Source organism: Lissotriton helveticus, chromosome 4_1, assembly GCF_964261635.1.
Source record: "Lissotriton helveticus chromosome 4_1, aLisHel1.1, whole genome shotgun sequence".
NCBI classification, from domain to species: Eukaryota; Metazoa; Chordata; class Amphibia; order Caudata; family Salamandridae; genus Lissotriton; species Lissotriton helveticus.
The window spans coordinates 1,922,006,597-1,922,024,576 of NC_136063.1; the positions used below are offsets into that span (position 1 = coordinate 1,922,006,597).

Genomic DNA, 17,980 nt, shown 5'->3' on the forward strand with positions numbered 1-17,980 from the left:
AGTGCTTAGTTGAGGTGTATCAGGATCTGCGCAATATTTTAAAAGATTAAACTACAGTAAATTACCTCCACTTTTGGAACATTTTGAGCTGGTTTTTCAAACTGGGTCAATTCCCCTAACAAAACAAAAAAGCATGATAAGAATTACAGAGGCGCTACTGGCCACCTCAAGAGGATAAAGTTTAACAGTGACCAGTTTAATTTCTGGTTGCATATAAATCAAATGCAAATATTACTTTCTCTTAGCAGCTCTTTTATTTAAAAAAAAATAACAAGTTAATAGACTTTCAAATCAGTTACAACATGCTGGGCAGACCTACAAGGTCGAACCATGAAATTGATCATTTTATGCGCAGGCAACATTAAACAATGTTTGGTATAGTATCAGGAATACCTGTTCAGAATGGCCTACATTTAGGGGGAGGTTGCTGTAAAAAGAAGAACTTGAAGCAAACCCTACATACAAATGATAAAGAAATGGTATTTCAACAGATAAAACCAACAACCATGTTTTGCAGAAATTATTCCATTTGATAACTGTTTACTGCTACATTTACATAGTGTTACTGGATGAAATCTCTCAACAGCCACTTACTTTCCTGTGGTACACCCAGTCCGGTATGGATCTATCTGAAAAGGCATAGTGCTTTGGGATTAATATCTGTTTTGCAGGTTAGTGCTTAGATATTCCTGTGTAGGGAATATTGTACTAAACTTCGTGCATTGTGCGAATCTCTCCTAAATGATTAGTATGCAGTATATGCAAGCATGTTCCAGTAGATATCATTAAACTGAACACAAAACACAGGTGTAGTACTTTTTATAATACTAGAAAGTAAAGTCTTGCTCACTCAACAGTGCCTAGCAGATTATCCAATGTACAGTTTTTCAAACAACTCTTAAAAATGTATACAAACCATTGGTTAAGGAAAAATATGTGTGAATCAAATTTTCAGCATAATTTGCCGCCATGGTGGTTATTAGTTCTTGGAAAAGGAGGCAACCAACAGCCTTCGTTCCTTTCAGATCAAAGCTAACAAAAAGGGTAAGTGTGGGTTTTAAACGAAATAAAATCCATCAATATTAACTATGTAAGCAATTTTAGGACAGAAGAAATAAGTGGCTAGGTTGAAAATGAATTAACTGTTTAATGAATGTAACGTCCTTCAGAAACTTGAAAACGAATAGTACTACTCAGTAGCACTTCACAAGGCAATGACAATCTTTAATATAGCTGAAGTATTCAGCTATTCTAATTAAAGCAATGCTCAACAAGTCCCAAAAATTAATGCAGGGCAACAAAGCCAATAACGTTACAAGAAAAGGGTTCCCCTTACACCCTGAGAAAACTACACTTCCATTAAAGTAGTTATCTTTTTAAACAAAAACATTTAACTTAAAATTGATCAACTGCAACATTGTTTAATGTATGAAAGACCAAATACAATTTCACAGCATAATCGTATCAATAAGTTACACTGCATTGCCTTTTTTACAATTCAGTCATTTTTCATTAACAGTGTACAAAGAAGGTCCTTAGTCATATTTATTTTTGTTATAAAGTCTGGAAGATCAATATAAATACTGTTCCAGAAAAATAAAAAAGTGTTTACATCCCAAACTGCAAGGTTATTTCAGTGTCCATTCCTATTATTTTCAGTAAAAATCTTAACGGCGCAAAGGTTCAAGTTTTCGTAACTTCAGTGATGGGTTGGATGAAAAAGTAGCTTGGCTTGAAATAGAATCCTCCAAATCTGGGGGCTGGAACAAAACTCTACCACGATGATTAAATACATAAAAGGATGGATGGTTCCGTAATGTATCAAATGTCCTATGAAGGATGAAGAAAACAGATTTAGAAACTGCAAAATCCAGTATAGTAAATAAACTGTAAAGATTTACAAGCAAATACTATTGTGCAATAGGAAAGGCAGCGACTATACAGATCGTCTGCTTTCAGCAGTTTTGCCGAATTACAGAGTAATACACAACAGCCTCATACGCCTCAGCCCCTGCCTCGTGTTACTTCCGGTTTCCTGTGCCTACCTCTGGACATCCTCTCCTGAACCCATTCACAATTATAAAGAAAATCCGGCACCCTGCCACACAAACCTTAACATTACCTTCCCCTCCCAGTGTCAAATATTAAAAAACAAAGAAAAAAAACTGTTTTCCCGTTACCCACCCTCCCTTCGCTCTCTCCTCTTCCCCCTACCACCCTCTGAAGTTTCGCTCACCCTCTTAAGCCCAGAGCTGTACTCTCTACTTTCCAATGGAGAAAAGAGCCAACATTGCACTGACAGGCTTTCTGAGAGCATGGCCACATGGCCTTTAATTCCCTGTGGTATCACAGATATCATAAGAGAGGAAAATAACTTGTTTTCAGCTGCTGCAGCATAGTAACAGTGAACAGTTAGAGTTATAATCCTGTATTAATATTCATGCTGCTGGCTCTCCGTGAGGATCCTATACAAGTAGTGTTTTTTTTTTTTTAAAGGAATATACGAAACCAGTTACTGGCCTGTAATGCTAGTTTTGCAGCTTGAAACACCCCCTAGATTCACATGCTTTGTACAAGCGTTGTGCTTAGAGGGCTTTATTTTCTGTGGTGTAGTTTTACTCAAGGACATTTCCTTTTGAGTTATAGGCAGTACCTTGGGTGTCTTATGCTTGGACCCCTTCGAAGGTTTATAGGCAAGGGGCACTGTAGGGTTGAGGGGCAGTTTCTATGAACTCCATTGTCTCGGACGTTCACGTTTTTGTGGTCCCCCTGAGCTTCTTTCGACCTCAACATAATCAGAGAAATCAATCCCCTCTATCGATGGAGCACTCTGGCTGATTTTCTAACTCTCATAGCCCGTAACAGAGTGGGATCTGATGGTAGAGGAGGGGGAGTAAGACTTAAGGCTCAGTAAGGCAGCTGTGTAGAGTGCATTGGTGAGGAGGGCAGTGGTTTAGGAGAAGAGTTGCGTGCAGTGACAATGTGTGAAGTGGCACTGAGTGGAGTAAAGAGGAGTGGAGTGGTGTAGATTGTTTCAGAGTAGAGTGAGTGGCACAGAGTGGAGTGCAGTTGCATAGAGTGGCATAGGGTGTAGAGTGGTGTACAGTGGATTGGGGTATAGTGCAGGGGCACAGAGGTGAGTGTTATAGAGTAAAGTGCATTGGCGTGGAGTATTGCAGAGTGGCAGAGGGTACAGTGGTGTAGAGTGGAATTGTGCAAGGTAGACTGGTGTGGCCTAGACTAGAGTGTTATAGAGTGCAGTGGAGAAGAGTAGAGGGGCAAAGAGTGCATTGGCATAGACTAGAGTGGGAGAGGGTAGAGTAGAGAGGCATATAGTAGAGTGGGGCAGAGAAAAGCGGGGCAGAGCGGAGCGGGGCAGAACAGAGCGGCATGGAGTGGCATAGAGTGGAGAAATTATGGCGTGTTAGCACACTACCATTACAGACAATACATTTTAAATTTAAACAACCATTACATTTGCACACTTAAAACTATTCAGCGCACAGATGAAAATGTGTGGCAACGGCACCACCTAGTGTAATGATTTATTTTGATCATATTTAAGTATTTGTTACCCACACTTCAGAAATATTTAAAAAATCTGCTTCATTTGGGTTCCTAATTCGGATATATTCTGAAATACTTATGCAGTTCATTTAAATGTTGTCCCGTGCTAGAAAAAAACTCCCCATCCAGCAAGATGGTCACATAAATCCTCTCACTTTAAAGTCAGAGAAAGAAAAGTAAACTAGCGCCCTCGGAAGACAGCACCTGAAATTTGACCTCAGTCTTTGAATGCACAGCATACATGATGAGATAAGGACAAGATTTACAGGCCTGTTTACAGAAGGCAAGCTTGTGGAAGAATACAGTAAACACGATTTAGGCAACGGGAGGAACAAACTATACCTGGAGAGCCTAAAGCTAATCAAGCCAGCAAAAAGAAATCCGAAAATGTGAGTTACAAACCACAAAGCCAATGGTAATTAGGTGGGTGGAATACATTCCTAGACCAACTTCCTGAAAGTCCCCAAGATGTCTTTAGCAAACCAGAGAGCTGAGGCTGTCTGGTAGTCTGCAACCTGAAAAAGACCAATGTGTCATTTTTTAAAGGAAGTGCATTGATTGGTGATTTTATGTGGGTTGCTTTTAATGCTGTTCTATTCTCATTGGCCTTAAACTATAGAGCATGACATCTAAGAACATATCTCTGGTCATGTAGTATTAGGAACCAATAGTATACTGTCTAGCAGAATCCAGCAATATGATGTGTTACTGAATGGGTAAATAAGTTAGAATTAGAGATGGTAGGTGAAAACCTGACTACGGTCCCAGTGATAAGCAGGGATCATTTCTCTATTGTGTGCATTTCCATTAGTTTGAGAAAAATTAGTATTGACAAATGTGGTTTACATCTGTATATACATAGAGAATGCAAATTTCCTGTCCACATCTCGTGCATGTGAAGATCAGTGGAGGCAAAATGTGGAAAGCAGGCAAAGAGAACACGTCTGTCACTTGCTTGATTCGTACCCTATCTTATTGTGGCAGGGGAGCAAGAGATAGGCTTCGATTCCAGCAGGTGTCTATGAGCCTGACGGCTGCTCTGGGAGCTGCATGGGTCACTGTTCCTCGCACAACTGAGCCCAGAATCTGCCCAAAAACATTTGGTGTGAGTTGAAGCTTATTTTGGTACGCATGTCCTTCTCTGTGTTCAAAAATCCACTTTGTGAAATGAGGGTTATTTACCTCAGCACATTTATGTGCCAAGATAATTAACCCCTAAGGTACAGCTTTGTCAGGAAATATAATGTGTTTCAGTCATTGAAATTCCTGTAGCATCAAACAGGACAGTTGCAACCATTACTGTACCCAGAGGACAGTGCAGTGATGACACTCGCCATTGGTAATAACATTAAATATCAACGTTCAATTTATGAATCGAGGGTAATATATGTAGGCATGTCCAAACCGATGCCTATGACCACCGGGGTACTGTGCAAACAGAGGATCGGCATTGAACATTGTGCAGAAGAATACTTGCCAGTCAATTACTGTGCTACAAAATGCTTACCCATGAAGTGCTCAACACGTAATGCTTGCCCGTCAGTCAGTAATTTGGTTTGCCACAAATACCCAAGGTGGCAGTAGGGAATGGTTTCCTTGGGCAAGCATCGACCTGGGTGGCAGGATAAGTAGAACTCCCTGCTCACAAGAAGGGAAACGAATATAGCTGGCCAGTGAAAACAGAAGATGGACCAGCAGGGTGAACCTCCTAGCAGTCCAAAGGAATACTATGTCATCCACCATGTGTAATGCAAGTAAATGTGTTGGCCATCTGGGAATTCTGAATAACCTTTAACCCCTTCGCTGTTAGGCCTCAGGCCCCCCCAAGCCTTTCTTTGACTATTTGGGGTAGTTCGCGCTTAGGCCCCTGTAACTTTTTGACCACATAAGGTATCTACGCCAAATTTGGTCCTTTTCTTCCAACATCATGGGGATTTTAAAAGTACCCAGGGTTTGTTGATTCCCCAAAAGGGCACACAGAAAGTAGTCAAAATACAGCAAATTTAGTTTTTTGGGTGGGGAAAGGTGCTGCAGAAGAAATCGTGATTTTTTTTCCCTCTGAAAATGGTATCAACAAAGGGTTTGTGGTGCTGAAATCACCATCTTCCCAGCTTTCAGGGATTGACCGACTTTTGTCAGACAAACAAACTTTTTACACAGTTTTGGCATTTTACTGGGACATAGCCCTTTTTTGTGCTTTCAACCTTCTTCCAGTTAGGGATCGAAATGGGAATTAAAGCAATAATGGATCCTGGAAACCTATACATTTCAGAAAAGTAGACTATATTCTGAATTCAGCAAGGGGCCATTTGTGTAGCGCCTTCAATTTTTTTTTAATAGAAACGAACAGTTGCAAATACGAAAAATTGAAAAGGAGTTTAAGAAAACAGTACTTTGTGCCATTTTCACCTGTGACGGGGGTTAATGTTTTGCCTATGTGCAACATTCCGTCCATCATCTTGTGTGTTTTGCTGATCGCTCTATGTGGGAAAGGTATGCCCAGACGCGGGTCCCGTGCTCACTACGCCACTGGAGTCAAGCTATCCTGGCTGATAACAGCTGATAGCCAGAAACCGGTCCTAGGATGCTTGATTCCGGTCCAGGGAAGACATGGCTTGGCAGTTCGGGCTGGACTGTTCCCATGAGACACAGGGTCAAGACTGATTTGCATATGGCCATGTCTGAAATGGGGTGGCGTGGTGAGCAAAATAACCATGGATTAAACCCAGATCAGTGACTGGGGGTGAATGTTTTGCCAATGTGCAACATTCCGTCCATCATCTTGTGTGTTTTGCTGTTTTCACCTGTAACTTCTTTTAAGTGTGACAATTATTTTAAAGCAATATACTGTTGCATCCGCTGGACCATTCTGGTGGTGAGGATATATAGGACATGTAGGTTCACCAAGAACCCGAGGAACCCAGAGCCAATAACTGTGAAGCGTCTTGTAATGGTCTTTCATTGTGTACCGGGTATATAGATATTCATTTGGTAAAATATAGAGTGAAAAATAGGTATCAAAGACACCTATGTATTTCCGAAATGGGAACAAAAAAATAGAGTTTAGAATCAGTAGCTATTTGCTCATCTACGAAATTGAGGGCACCCATACTAGTATGTGAATTATAGGCCATTTTTCAAAGCGACTTTTTTACACATTGTCTTACATTTGGAAGGTAGAAATGCATCGAAAGTCAATAGGTAATAACAGTTGCTCAACAATTCTGTGTTCCCCTAAGTCTCCTGATAAAAATGGTACCTCACTTGTGTGGGTAGGCCTAGTGCCCGTGACAGGAAAAGGCCCAAAACGCAACGTGGACACACCACATTTTTAGTGAAAACAGACTTTTTTTTGCAAAGTGCCTCGCTGCAGATTTTTAACCCTAGCTCTGCTGGCACCTAGGGAAACCTAGCAAACTAAACACCCAGGGGAATTCAGGATGTGGTGACTTGTGTGGCTCTCACCAGGTTCTGTTACCCGGAACCCCTTGCAAACCACATTTCTGTGATGGAAAGTTCTGGAATCTGTGTAGTCCACAAACTTTCTCCCAGCCCGCATTCTCCAAAGTCTCCCCCAAAAATTGTACCTCACTCGTGTAGGTGGGTCAAGTACCCGTGACAGGCAAGGGCCCAAAACGTATTGTAGAACATCAAAGTTACCTATCACGAACAACTTGGTTTTGCAAGGCAGATGGGGGGCCATATAGGTTTTTTGCCCTAGGCTCAGCAGCCATTTAGGGAAACCCACCAAACCCACACATTTTTGAAAACTAGAAACCCTGGGGAGTCCAGGGAGGTATGGCTTGCATAGTTCTCCCAACGTAACCCTACCCAGAATCCCCTGCAAACCTCAAATTTATCTGAAACGGTAATGCCACATTTTTGTGTGGCATCACCGTGCCAGCACAAATCTCCTACCACCCAGCGTTCCCCTTGGTCTCCCGAGTAAAATGATGCCACACATGTGTAGGTGGGCAGAAGGGCCTGCGACGGGCCAAAATCATAGGTGTTGAGGGTATAGCACCGCGATCTGTGAGCGCTACATTTTAAAAAAAATATATATGTTTTTAGGCAATTCTGCATTGCACACCGACACAATGAGGTATCATTTTTATCGGGAGACCAAGGGGAATACTGGGTGTTAGGAAATTTTTGCCAGCGTTGTTATCCCACACAGAAATGTAAGGAACCTTATTTTTATTTAGATACATATGTGGTCTGCAGGGCATTCTAGGTTGGAAAACATTGAGGGATGTTGGCAAGTCACACAGGTCTGGAATTGAGCGGGCGTCTAGTTTTCAGAAATGTCTGGGTGTGGTAACCACTGATGATTGAATGCCAATTCCAACAGTCCCCAAAGATTATGGTGCAAGTGCCTTAAAAGTCTGATTGAGATTGCAAAAAGAGTGCAGGAAAAGGAGTACAAGTCTGGAGCTTAAACACAACACAGCAGAACAGGGTATGTGTTATTTATCAGGCCAAATCCACTGGAAGTGAGCTGGCAGGCCTACCCCAGAACTCTATTTCAGCAATTTGCTTACGGGTAGATTTCACAGGGAGGCTTAAATACTTAGAACACCCTCTCACATTAAAGCAAATTATAATTGTATAACTTTCTTAAGCTAAAATGCAATGGAAGTATTCCTTTTCAACATAATATGCCATTCGGTTTCCCAATGGTCAATTAATAAGTTGCCTCACAGAAAATTAAAACATAACCAGAAACATGATAAGACTACTATACTTTTTGCATGCACTGAAAAAAAGAAAGCATACTTATTTTTTAGTTCTGAAGTTGCATCCATGTCTTTAAATTCTCCTGCGATGTGTACAATTCCGTAGCAGCTTACTATAAAAGCCAATAGTGTTTGAAGAACTATCTGCAAGGTTAAACAAAGTAAGCATTTAGGGCTGCACGGTATAGACATTACACACAAAAACAAGTGTTCATTTAACAATTTCTAATCAATTTTAATGGCAGCAGCCAAGTGATCTTGGAGGATAAAAGAAAGATGGTTCCCAAAATGAAATCACAAATGTCATATAAACAACTGAGACCGAAAAAGAGAAACCAGGATGAACCAATCTGTTAAATATTGTAATGAAAAATATTCTTGCTTTCGTATTGGAAAGTTAATTGTAGTAAGGACACAGAGACTATGATTATGCCCTGCTTTCTCCACTTTACCTCCAGCAGCTTTAGAACTTAATGAAGTACCTTTCCCATGAATCAGTGGGAAAGGAAAGAGAAAAAACTTCAACCAATCAAAGAGTACAATGTCCCATAAGAGTCTGTGTCTTCCTCTAAGCCACCTCTTTCTTCATGCGACAGTAGCCCAAGAATCTGTCATTTTTACTCCAGCTTGGAACTCTCCAGACCTAAAACAAAAAGTGTATACCAACAACCTAGCTCAATAAAAGGTATTCCTCACGACCAAAGGACATTATTCAACAACAAATCCTGATTATTCAATCACAATTCTTAATGACAGATTATTATTAACATATAACCAAGAAAAAACACAAGTACTTATAATTCCTCAAGGAAATTCATCCATGTATGTTAAAAATAATATACAAATAGCCCTTGAAGTCGATGGTGGGGAATGGTCTCTTGAAACTTTGGGTGGAATAATCCTCGCCTTTGTCTCCTTAATGGAATTGAAAGCTAGAAAATATTACATTCTATGTCAGGACCTGGGGCGAGGATTATGCTTATTCACTACCGAAGGTGCTATATCTAGGACGGACTTGAAATAAAATCTCTTCAACATGGAATCTGAGGACCAGTCAGCTGCATCGATTATATCCATCAGCCTTGCTCCTAGTGTGAAGACTTTTGAAGCCATAGCTCCTCTCACAGAGTGGGCTCCGAACTGTGACACAGTTCCTACTAACCCGCACTGTCCATTGTACCCACTCAATGGTTGTGGATGATGGGGCCTTGAAAGATTTTCCAAGGGATATAAGGTGTTGAGGCTACCCTGGAGGCCATAACACGTCAGTTACATTTTCATAGGCCTTAAGACAGCATGTCACTAACAATTTGGGCATCTTATTGAAAGCTGGGTAAGAAACCACATTGGAGTTGCACTTCGTCCTTCTGGAAGGGACGAAATTAACCCCTTCCAGGGTAAACACTCTAGCTGAAATGTCCAAAGCTCGAACATCTGAGACTTAGCGGCATGAAACCAGGCATAAACCATAGCCAACTTACAATACAAGTCCTTTCGAGATAATCATTCTGCCACGACAGAAACAAATTCAGAACTCTATTGCCATCCCAAATGGAGGAGTATCTCGGCTCCGGGGAAGAGGCAGTCGGATACTTCTCATGAATTTACTCAACAGATGATGTTCACCTATCGGATATCCCTTCGGAGGGATAAGACCCACTGATATGGCAGACCTGAAGGTGTTAACTGTCCTAAATGCCAGGCCTTCTGTTGCGAAGGAAGATCAGAAGTTCATGACGTGGACAATATCTGACCCCGTAGGATCTGCACCTTTTTGCCGACATCAATGAACCCATATCAAAAATGCTGATCTATAACTGGACTGTGCTGTGCCAATGACTTGGCCAATAATCATTCAGCCTTCTAAGAAAGTCAAGGTATTCTCCATCTTTCCCTTAAATCATCCATGCTGTTAGTCACATTTTTCCCTGTAAAGCTCCAGAAGAACTGGGAACCAAACTTGCGATTTCCAAATTGGTATGATCAATATATGGTTGCCTATTGTCGCCTCACGTGGGCGGACAGCCTCATTACCACTGAACAGGGGAAATTCCAAACCCCGCTCCAGTGTCCAATCTTGAGGGAATGAGACCGTTGCAGCTGCAATCGGGTCTGGTTTCCAGCTGAAGTACCAAATCATTTGATGGTCCAGGCTTGCCACAAAAAGGTCTACTGTGAATGGTGCCCAACTGTTCTCTAGTGCAGAGATGACTGTTTCCAGGGGCACAAGTCCGCTACACTGTTGGCTTTGCCTGGAAGGTATTCCACCATGACCGACACATTATTGTCCAAATAAAACATCCAGAGGTCCTTGGCTAGCTCCGCGAGGACCTTTGACTTGGAGCCTCCTAGGTGAGTGATATACCCCACAGCAGAGATATTGCCCAACTTCAGGAGTACACTGCACTGTTTCCTTGTCAGACATTGAATGGCAAAGGAGTCTGCTACCAGTTCTAGGCAATTTTTATGCAATTCGTCTCATACGGACCATTTTCCTCCTGATAAGATACTACACATCGTGCACCACATCCTGACTTGTTGGTGGCCGACTATTATGATGTCTGGATCTGAACCAAAGATTGCTATCCTGTTCCATGACTCCATATGTGTGAGCCACCATTACATCTCTTCCTTTACTTGGTCTGTCAGATAAAGCACCCCAGAGAATTTCAGGCCTCTATGGAGGTTAAATGCATTGACAATTGGAAAAAAGTGAACTCTAGCAAACTTACAATAACAGTATGCCCTTTCTTTTTTCTTTTTTTATAGGTGTAGAAACACACTAGCGACCATCTATATTTTGTCAAGAATTCATGACCACATAGTTAAAACATGAGTCAGTATTTTATTTTTTATCTTTTTTCATAAATAGATAATTTTTGGTGCAAATATTTATCCAAAATTTAACTCATTCTATATTCAAATTCATTTACATATCACATAAATTCGCATATAACACATATAAAGAAAAAATACAGAATTTTCGGTCGATGTATAATTGAGGTAGGCAAAGCGGTGGAATAGAACTACGCGCGTTTCGGCCAGTTGCCTTCATCAGGTGACCGTCATTCGCAAAAATCAAAACATAACACTACACAAAGACATTGACAAAGTATCTTTTAAATTGATCTTTATTTTAAATATTTTCGAATGGACTTCTTTCGAATCGCACATATGATGCCAAAACGTTTACTTAAAATTGATTCCCGCGTAGATGCTAACGATTCGGTGTACAAATTACTAGGCTCGCAATTCAAGGATATCGCAGGTATACACAAACAGAGCGGACTCAAGGAAGGATCCTGAATGTAACTGTAGTATGTATTATCTATTCTTGTCATTTGTTTCTTTTTATCGAATTGCCTTTTATTTACGAAACCGCCGCCATCACAGCATGCGTTAGTTATCTTTTATTTTAAGTGCGCATTAACAGACCCTCCCGTATTCTTCTATATCGCGTTTCGCCGTTTGAACGGGGGTCTTTTTTTCCTCACACTTCACTTATCTAATTCTTTAAGCGAGTCTGCCATTAGCGGGGGTCCTCTTCTGTGCTCCTTAGGTAGTCTGGATTAAGGTGGAAAATGCATTGAGTCTTTGAAGGGCTAGTGGAGTGGACTTGGGGGTATTGCCTGTATTGAGGAGGACAAAAGTCCCACTATGAAGACGATTTGTCTCTGGGATGTTGACTGTTTTGAAAGAGTTTTGTGCAGCTCCTGCGGAATCTTTGCTATCTTCCGGGAGGAAAGCCTCAACGTCTTTTTTGATGACGAATCCCAGAAGGTACTCTGCCTGGCCGGAGCCAGAAGAGACTTCGTCTCAATGACCAAAACCAGGCTCTTAGGGCATTGATCCATTAGCAAGATGTCATCCAGATATGCCATTAGGAGGACGCCTTGAGTGTGCAGAGATTCCATTACCGGTTTCACCACGTTTGTGAAACTCCAAGGCACAGACGAGAGGCTGAATGGTAAAGTCTTGAACTCTAATTTCTGGACCCTTTATATAAACTGTGGGAATCTGCGTTGGAGAGCATAAATAGGGACTGTGAGGTATGTCTCTTTGAAGTACAGCCACACCATCCAATCACTTGGTCACAGAAGGTCGCTCAGAAGATGAATACCCTCCACCTTGAAGTGGCAGTAGACCAGCCACTCGTTGAATTCCCTGAGATTCATGACCAGCCATTGGCCTCCGTCCTGTTTGTCCACCAGAACGGTGTTGCTCAGAAATACTGATGGGTGGATATGGGGTGGAGAGGTAGTCTCTCTCTAGCAGATTCAAAACTTCTTAGACTAGAAGGGCAGAATCCTTCACCGAAAAGACAAAAGTATGTACGCAGCAAAACGGAATTTGAGAACAGAAATTTGTTGTGGAAACCCTACACCGCCTGAAAGACAAAGGCTTCCGAGATCAGGGACCTCCAATGGTGAAAGAAAAATATTCTCTTCATGGAAGCCTGTGCCTTGTCCAGTGAGGTGAATGTGGACACAAATGTTCCCAGTTCTTTAATTAACTGGTTGTCAAGCAACCCCTATTGTTCCACTGCTACCACTTTGGATGAGGCCAGGTCTCACAATTTGGGGCCCAGCTTTATAAAGAGGGAGCGACGCCACTCAGTTGATAGGGTACAGTTTCAGTTTCCCAGGAATATGATGGACCTCCGGGCTCAACCTGCCAAAGGATACGGAGGTATGAGGGTACAGGACAGTTTAGCCTCCTTTGTCATGTCTAGTACTTTTGTGAAGAGGAGGGGTGGGGGGGCTGTAACATCGTGACGTTTATCCCTACAGGACCCCCAGGATCGGTCAATGCCCTTTTTTGGGTCTCAGACAAATTTCCCTAGGAAGGTGAGCATTTTAATATCTCTCTCTCTCTCTCTCGGAGAGAAGTGCAACTTTTCCCACCAAGAATAGTAGCGGGCATTCCACACAAAGACAAGCTCTCATTTTCTTCTCCAGGGACTTAGGAACGTGGCTGGGCACATACTTAGACACCTCCTCGGTCGGTTACCACTCAGCGGAACAAGGGTGCATGAGAACTTCAGAGTCTGGCATTTCAGGGGCCAGAGGCCCAACCTGCCCAAGGGTAGATTGAGGCACCTGGGCTAGAGCTGGAAGAAAAGTGGGCCAAAGCCCAGAAAGGCCTGATTTGTCATTGGAGTCATCATGGGAATCCCCCCCCCCCAATCTGGGGGTTAAGATTGAGCACAACAAGAAAGCCTTCTTTAGCCTTTTAAAGGCACTAGGTCGACCCCCAATTCCTGCTTGCGTTTGTCCAGGCGTTGGACCGTGGTAGTGGCTTCCTTGCTAACAAATTGAAGCCACCCCGGCGGAGATTGTTCTATGCTTAGGTTGAGGGGTCCCGGATACACATATACCCACTGCATAAGTTGCCTCTTAAGAGGTTCTATGGCAGAGTTCACAGACTGGGGTTTGGAGGAGTCGAATGCCTCACAGAATTCGTCATCCAAGGTAAGAATAAAGCCTGACATTTCCTCCATGTAATCCCTTTCCATCTCCTGCATGATGCTCTAGGAGGGTCTTGATCAGAGGCCTTGCAGCTGTGAGCAGGCTCTCAATGGGGCAGTGGAGTGAAACAAGCAGAGTTCTGTGGGTGTCCGAAGGATACGTAGTGGGTCCCGCCCTGGGATAATTACACACTCTAGGTATATGTAAGATTTTGGTCTGGGCCCGGTCCCTGTGGCGCTAAGCACTGGATGTAGAGGAGAATGAGGAAGAGGGGGAACAATTGATTACCGAACCAACCACGTCTGTGTGGGCACCGCTAAATGCAAGTAGGAATACTGACCCCAACAGGATGTAAAGGCTTCCAGGCAGGACAGGAAGGGCAGAGGCGGCGCTGGACCCTATAATCTGTGCCTGCGCGCAAACCACAGAGCAGCGAGATGCAGGTCTGTTCTCAGAGCAGCCTTTGAGCAACCTCTAGCAGGCTAAGAGCTCCATCGTACTGAAATGACCCCTGTCAAAGATTTCAACAGCACCGCGAACTGAGCACTAGGATGCATTCCTACCCTGTACGGGAGGAAAATGTTAAGGAACCAACAATAAGCCACACTATCCTAGTAACTGTAAGAGGCAAAGAGACATTTGTCTGTGGGCTGCTGGAGCAGGGAAGACAGAAGAGGCTTAGAGGAAGACAGGGACATAGTGTGTTAAAGCTGCTGCAGTTAAATAAAGTGGAGAAAGTAAAGCATAAACCTCCCCTCCAGTCCTGACATAAAATACCAAGATAACAAATCTGGATCTTAATAACGAGAAACAGGTTTTATTTCTTTTTCAATGCGCAGATGCGAAGTAACACATTTGAAAGATCAGGACTGCAAGTAGATTAGGGAGTTGAAAACACCTAGGGAGCAGTCCGACATGAGGTCGTATTGAAGGTTACCTTTCTTAGCGTTTTGTTAGGCCCCATTCTGCAGTATTTACACTACCTGTTATCAGAAAAACTACAGTAGAAAGTTGACTTCTTCACATATCTAACATTCCACTAACCAACATCACTCCATCCCTTTGGTGTCTAGGACCCGGCATATATCACCTTTACGACTGATTCAAAAATTGTGTTTCTCAGTTCTGAAAAGCTGTAGGAACGGTACAAAAAGGCCAGATATCCTGCATGTACAAAATCACTAATAATTACCAGATACAGAGCATTCTTATTTTCTTCACAGGTAGAGTATGCAGAATTCCAATTTTGGTATCCACTCAAGTGCAAGCATAGAATCCTTCCTCGACTAATACTTTGGCGTTAAGGGGGGTTGAATATTCTATCCAGCCCTGGAACAAACTGTACACATTCACTGCTCTCCATGCGCTGGAATGGATACTCACCTAGTGCAGGACATTGCTCTGGCACAAGACATTTCAGCCAATCTTTAGGTCATATTGTATTTACTTTTACAGGGAAACTGATTTTTAGGTGGGCTAGAATAAATCAGAGTTAACTTTCTGCCACCATAACTATTTCAAGCCTTGATAGTCAGATTAGTGACCCATACACTAAAAAAGAACCAACAATTATTCCTAAAACAAATATGGGCTAAGAAACTGCAGTTACTTGATGAGGTTCTTGCACAGGGGCTATGGATTCTGCACTAGATGCCCTCTTACGATCACAAGTGCACACAATCTCTAACCCACTCTACCTTTAAGGGCCTTACTTTACTACATTGGCCCTCCTTTGCTATGTTGCTTGGTTCCTTCTATAGAAATATCCCACACAGATGGTACCATTTACTGCCTATTGAGAGGAGAGGACTAGAACCAGCCAGTAAAGATCAGTAGAACTTTGGGGACCAGTTGTCAATAATGGAACATTACATAGAAATCAAAGGGACACCACTGAAATGATTGGTCTTTTTCTATTAGATCGATCCCAAATGGTAAACGTTGGCTGTCAATGACGTTAGTGCCTTGTGTGGTACTTCTGGGTTCACTTTTATCACTTATTTTCATCAATATGTACATTGAACCATTGAAAGCTATGTGCCACGGCACAAAAATAGCATTACATCACTATAGTGATGACCCACAGGTATACTGAAAGCTTTCTTCAATCCAGGATATCATCACTCTGTGACAAGTAATTATTAAGCAGAAAACGTGAATGACTAATAACTATCTGCATCTCAACCCTCAGAAAGACAGAATTGATATTCTTCTCGTGAAAATTCAAAAGCAAATTTCACCCGGAGCGGCTTAAGGAACTTTTATCTAAGACTTGCTACTTATTCTCTTTTCCACAGTGATCTTCTTGGGTTCTACTTTTGATATGTCAAATTTCATAAATAGAGCCTCATATATCAGCTAACTTTTACCTACAGACTCTAAAGAAAATTAAATATTTTCTTCCCAACTCAAATCTACAGCAGATGCACCCACTGTGCCTTACCTAGACTTTGGAAATGCAATTCTGGCAGGTGTACCACAATCCACGTATTCAATGGACAAGCATGGATGATGTGGGGGAGGAAGGAGTACACAAGGGAGAGTGCAAGGGGACACATGCACTCTGATGGAGCTTCACAGAAAAAATAAATAATTCGTTCTCCAAACACGAGCAGTGGGAAGATACAAGCCATCCAATCAAAATAATGGTGAATACGTTCTTATGTTCCAGGGAAGGGACAAAAAAAGGGAAAGGAAAACCACTGATAAAGCAAGCAAATGATTGACCAGTAAGCACAAGAACACTTTACTGAAGATCTAAAACGGCCTGTACACAAGAGTCTTAATTTGTGAAGGATGGCAGATGTTTCTATGTACAAACTAAGTGTCACTCACCCAGCTTCCTACAATTAGCATTTTTTCCCAAACTTGGAATTTTGGATACATTTAAATGTAAATTGATACTTGTATAGCGCACTACTCACCCGCAATCAAGGCGCTTGTACGAATACCGCTGTGGAACCCTTCCTGGCCTTTGCCTGTGAGGTGTCCACTCCTGGGCACCCCCAAGGTGGAGGCCAGGCATCCTTAGCGTTGTGGGGGCCGTTGTGGAGATTAAGCAAGCTATTGCCCAGATTTGCAGAGTGGGACTCCATGATTGGAATAGGCACCGAGGCGAGAATGATCAGGTCCGTGGAAATTTGAGCCCAAGACCCACCGAGGTGGGAAATTGAACCCTGGTCCCGGGCTAGACCTCTGCATCAGGGTCTGCCGCTCTAACCATTGAGCCACACTTCTCCACATTTAGAAATATGGGTCTTCATTAAATCACAAATACTACACCGGTGTCAAGTTTATGCTATTTCTTTACAACCCTACGGCAGTGTGTGTGGACAGGTAGTTAGGTACAATGCAATCTAAAGGCATGTTCATGTTATACAAGTTTCAGTTCTAGCATAAACTAAAGAGTGTCTAACTACTAAACTATACTTGAGTAGACAGCAGTCAATAGAGATGGTGAAACTGAAGTTGCCTGTACCGTTGAGCATGAACTCGGTCAGATGCAAGACAACAGGCTGGGGTGCTTAGGAAGACATTTCAGTTGACCTTTATAAAGAGTGTGCAGACTGAAGGTACATAAATTAAAGAGCATCTCAGATTACTCCTTAGATGGATACATCAACTAATAGCTGAACAGGAACCCAGTAACAAACTCCAGTATCGTAATGATTGCTTACGTGTAGGAGCAAGTTTGTAGCTTGAAGAGTTTTCAGCATTCACAAATTGTGCGTTATACTGTAATCTAGTGGTTTGGTCCAGAATTGTCTTTGTTCCTACCCACTCTCTTGTTTTTTTGGCCATTGAGTGACCCTCTCGAAGTTTTGGCTTCATCCCCTCCTTTATATGTTTCTACTTATTCAGTTCCAAATTCACCTCCTTTTCGGGAGGGTTGCAAGTAAATCCAGAAAATTCATAATGCTGCTAATCTACTCTTCACGGTACATAAACATTTTGTGGTGTGAATCTATTCTGGATTCACATGCTATGCAATGATTTTGTAGGGGTATTCTATCTCCTTGTGAGGCTGGATTGAAATCAATATGTAGTTGCAACCAGGTGTTTCAGTGCATCCTTGTTGGCTTGGACATCGATCCAGACATTTTTTGTGAAAGTGTGTATAGAATACCATGTGGCAAACGTGCAGATGTCGTTTATGGACACGCTAGCAAGGAAAGGGAGTGTTGCTCTTTCTTTCATAAAGTGTGCCCG

At 42.3% G+C, this 17,980-nt stretch overlaps 1 protein-coding gene across 1 annotated transcript in view; it reads right to left on the reverse strand.

Annotated features, from left to right (window-relative positions):
* Nucleotides 1–231: 231 nt before the first annotated feature.
* MMGT1 (membrane magnesium transporter 1) overlaps nucleotides 232–17,980 on the reverse strand; it is a 54,358-nt gene continuing 36,609 nt past the window's right edge. The window contains exons 3-4 of the mRNA XM_078688579.1: nucleotides 8,344–8,447; nucleotides 232–1,830 (exon numbers count right to left, since the gene is read on the reverse strand). Of these exons, the coding sequence (XP_078544705.1) occupies nucleotides 1,668–1,830; nucleotides 8,344–8,447 (267 nt within the window). The 3' untranslated portion in view covers nucleotides 232–1,667. The remainder of the gene's footprint in view (nucleotides 1,831–8,343; nucleotides 8,448–17,980) is intronic.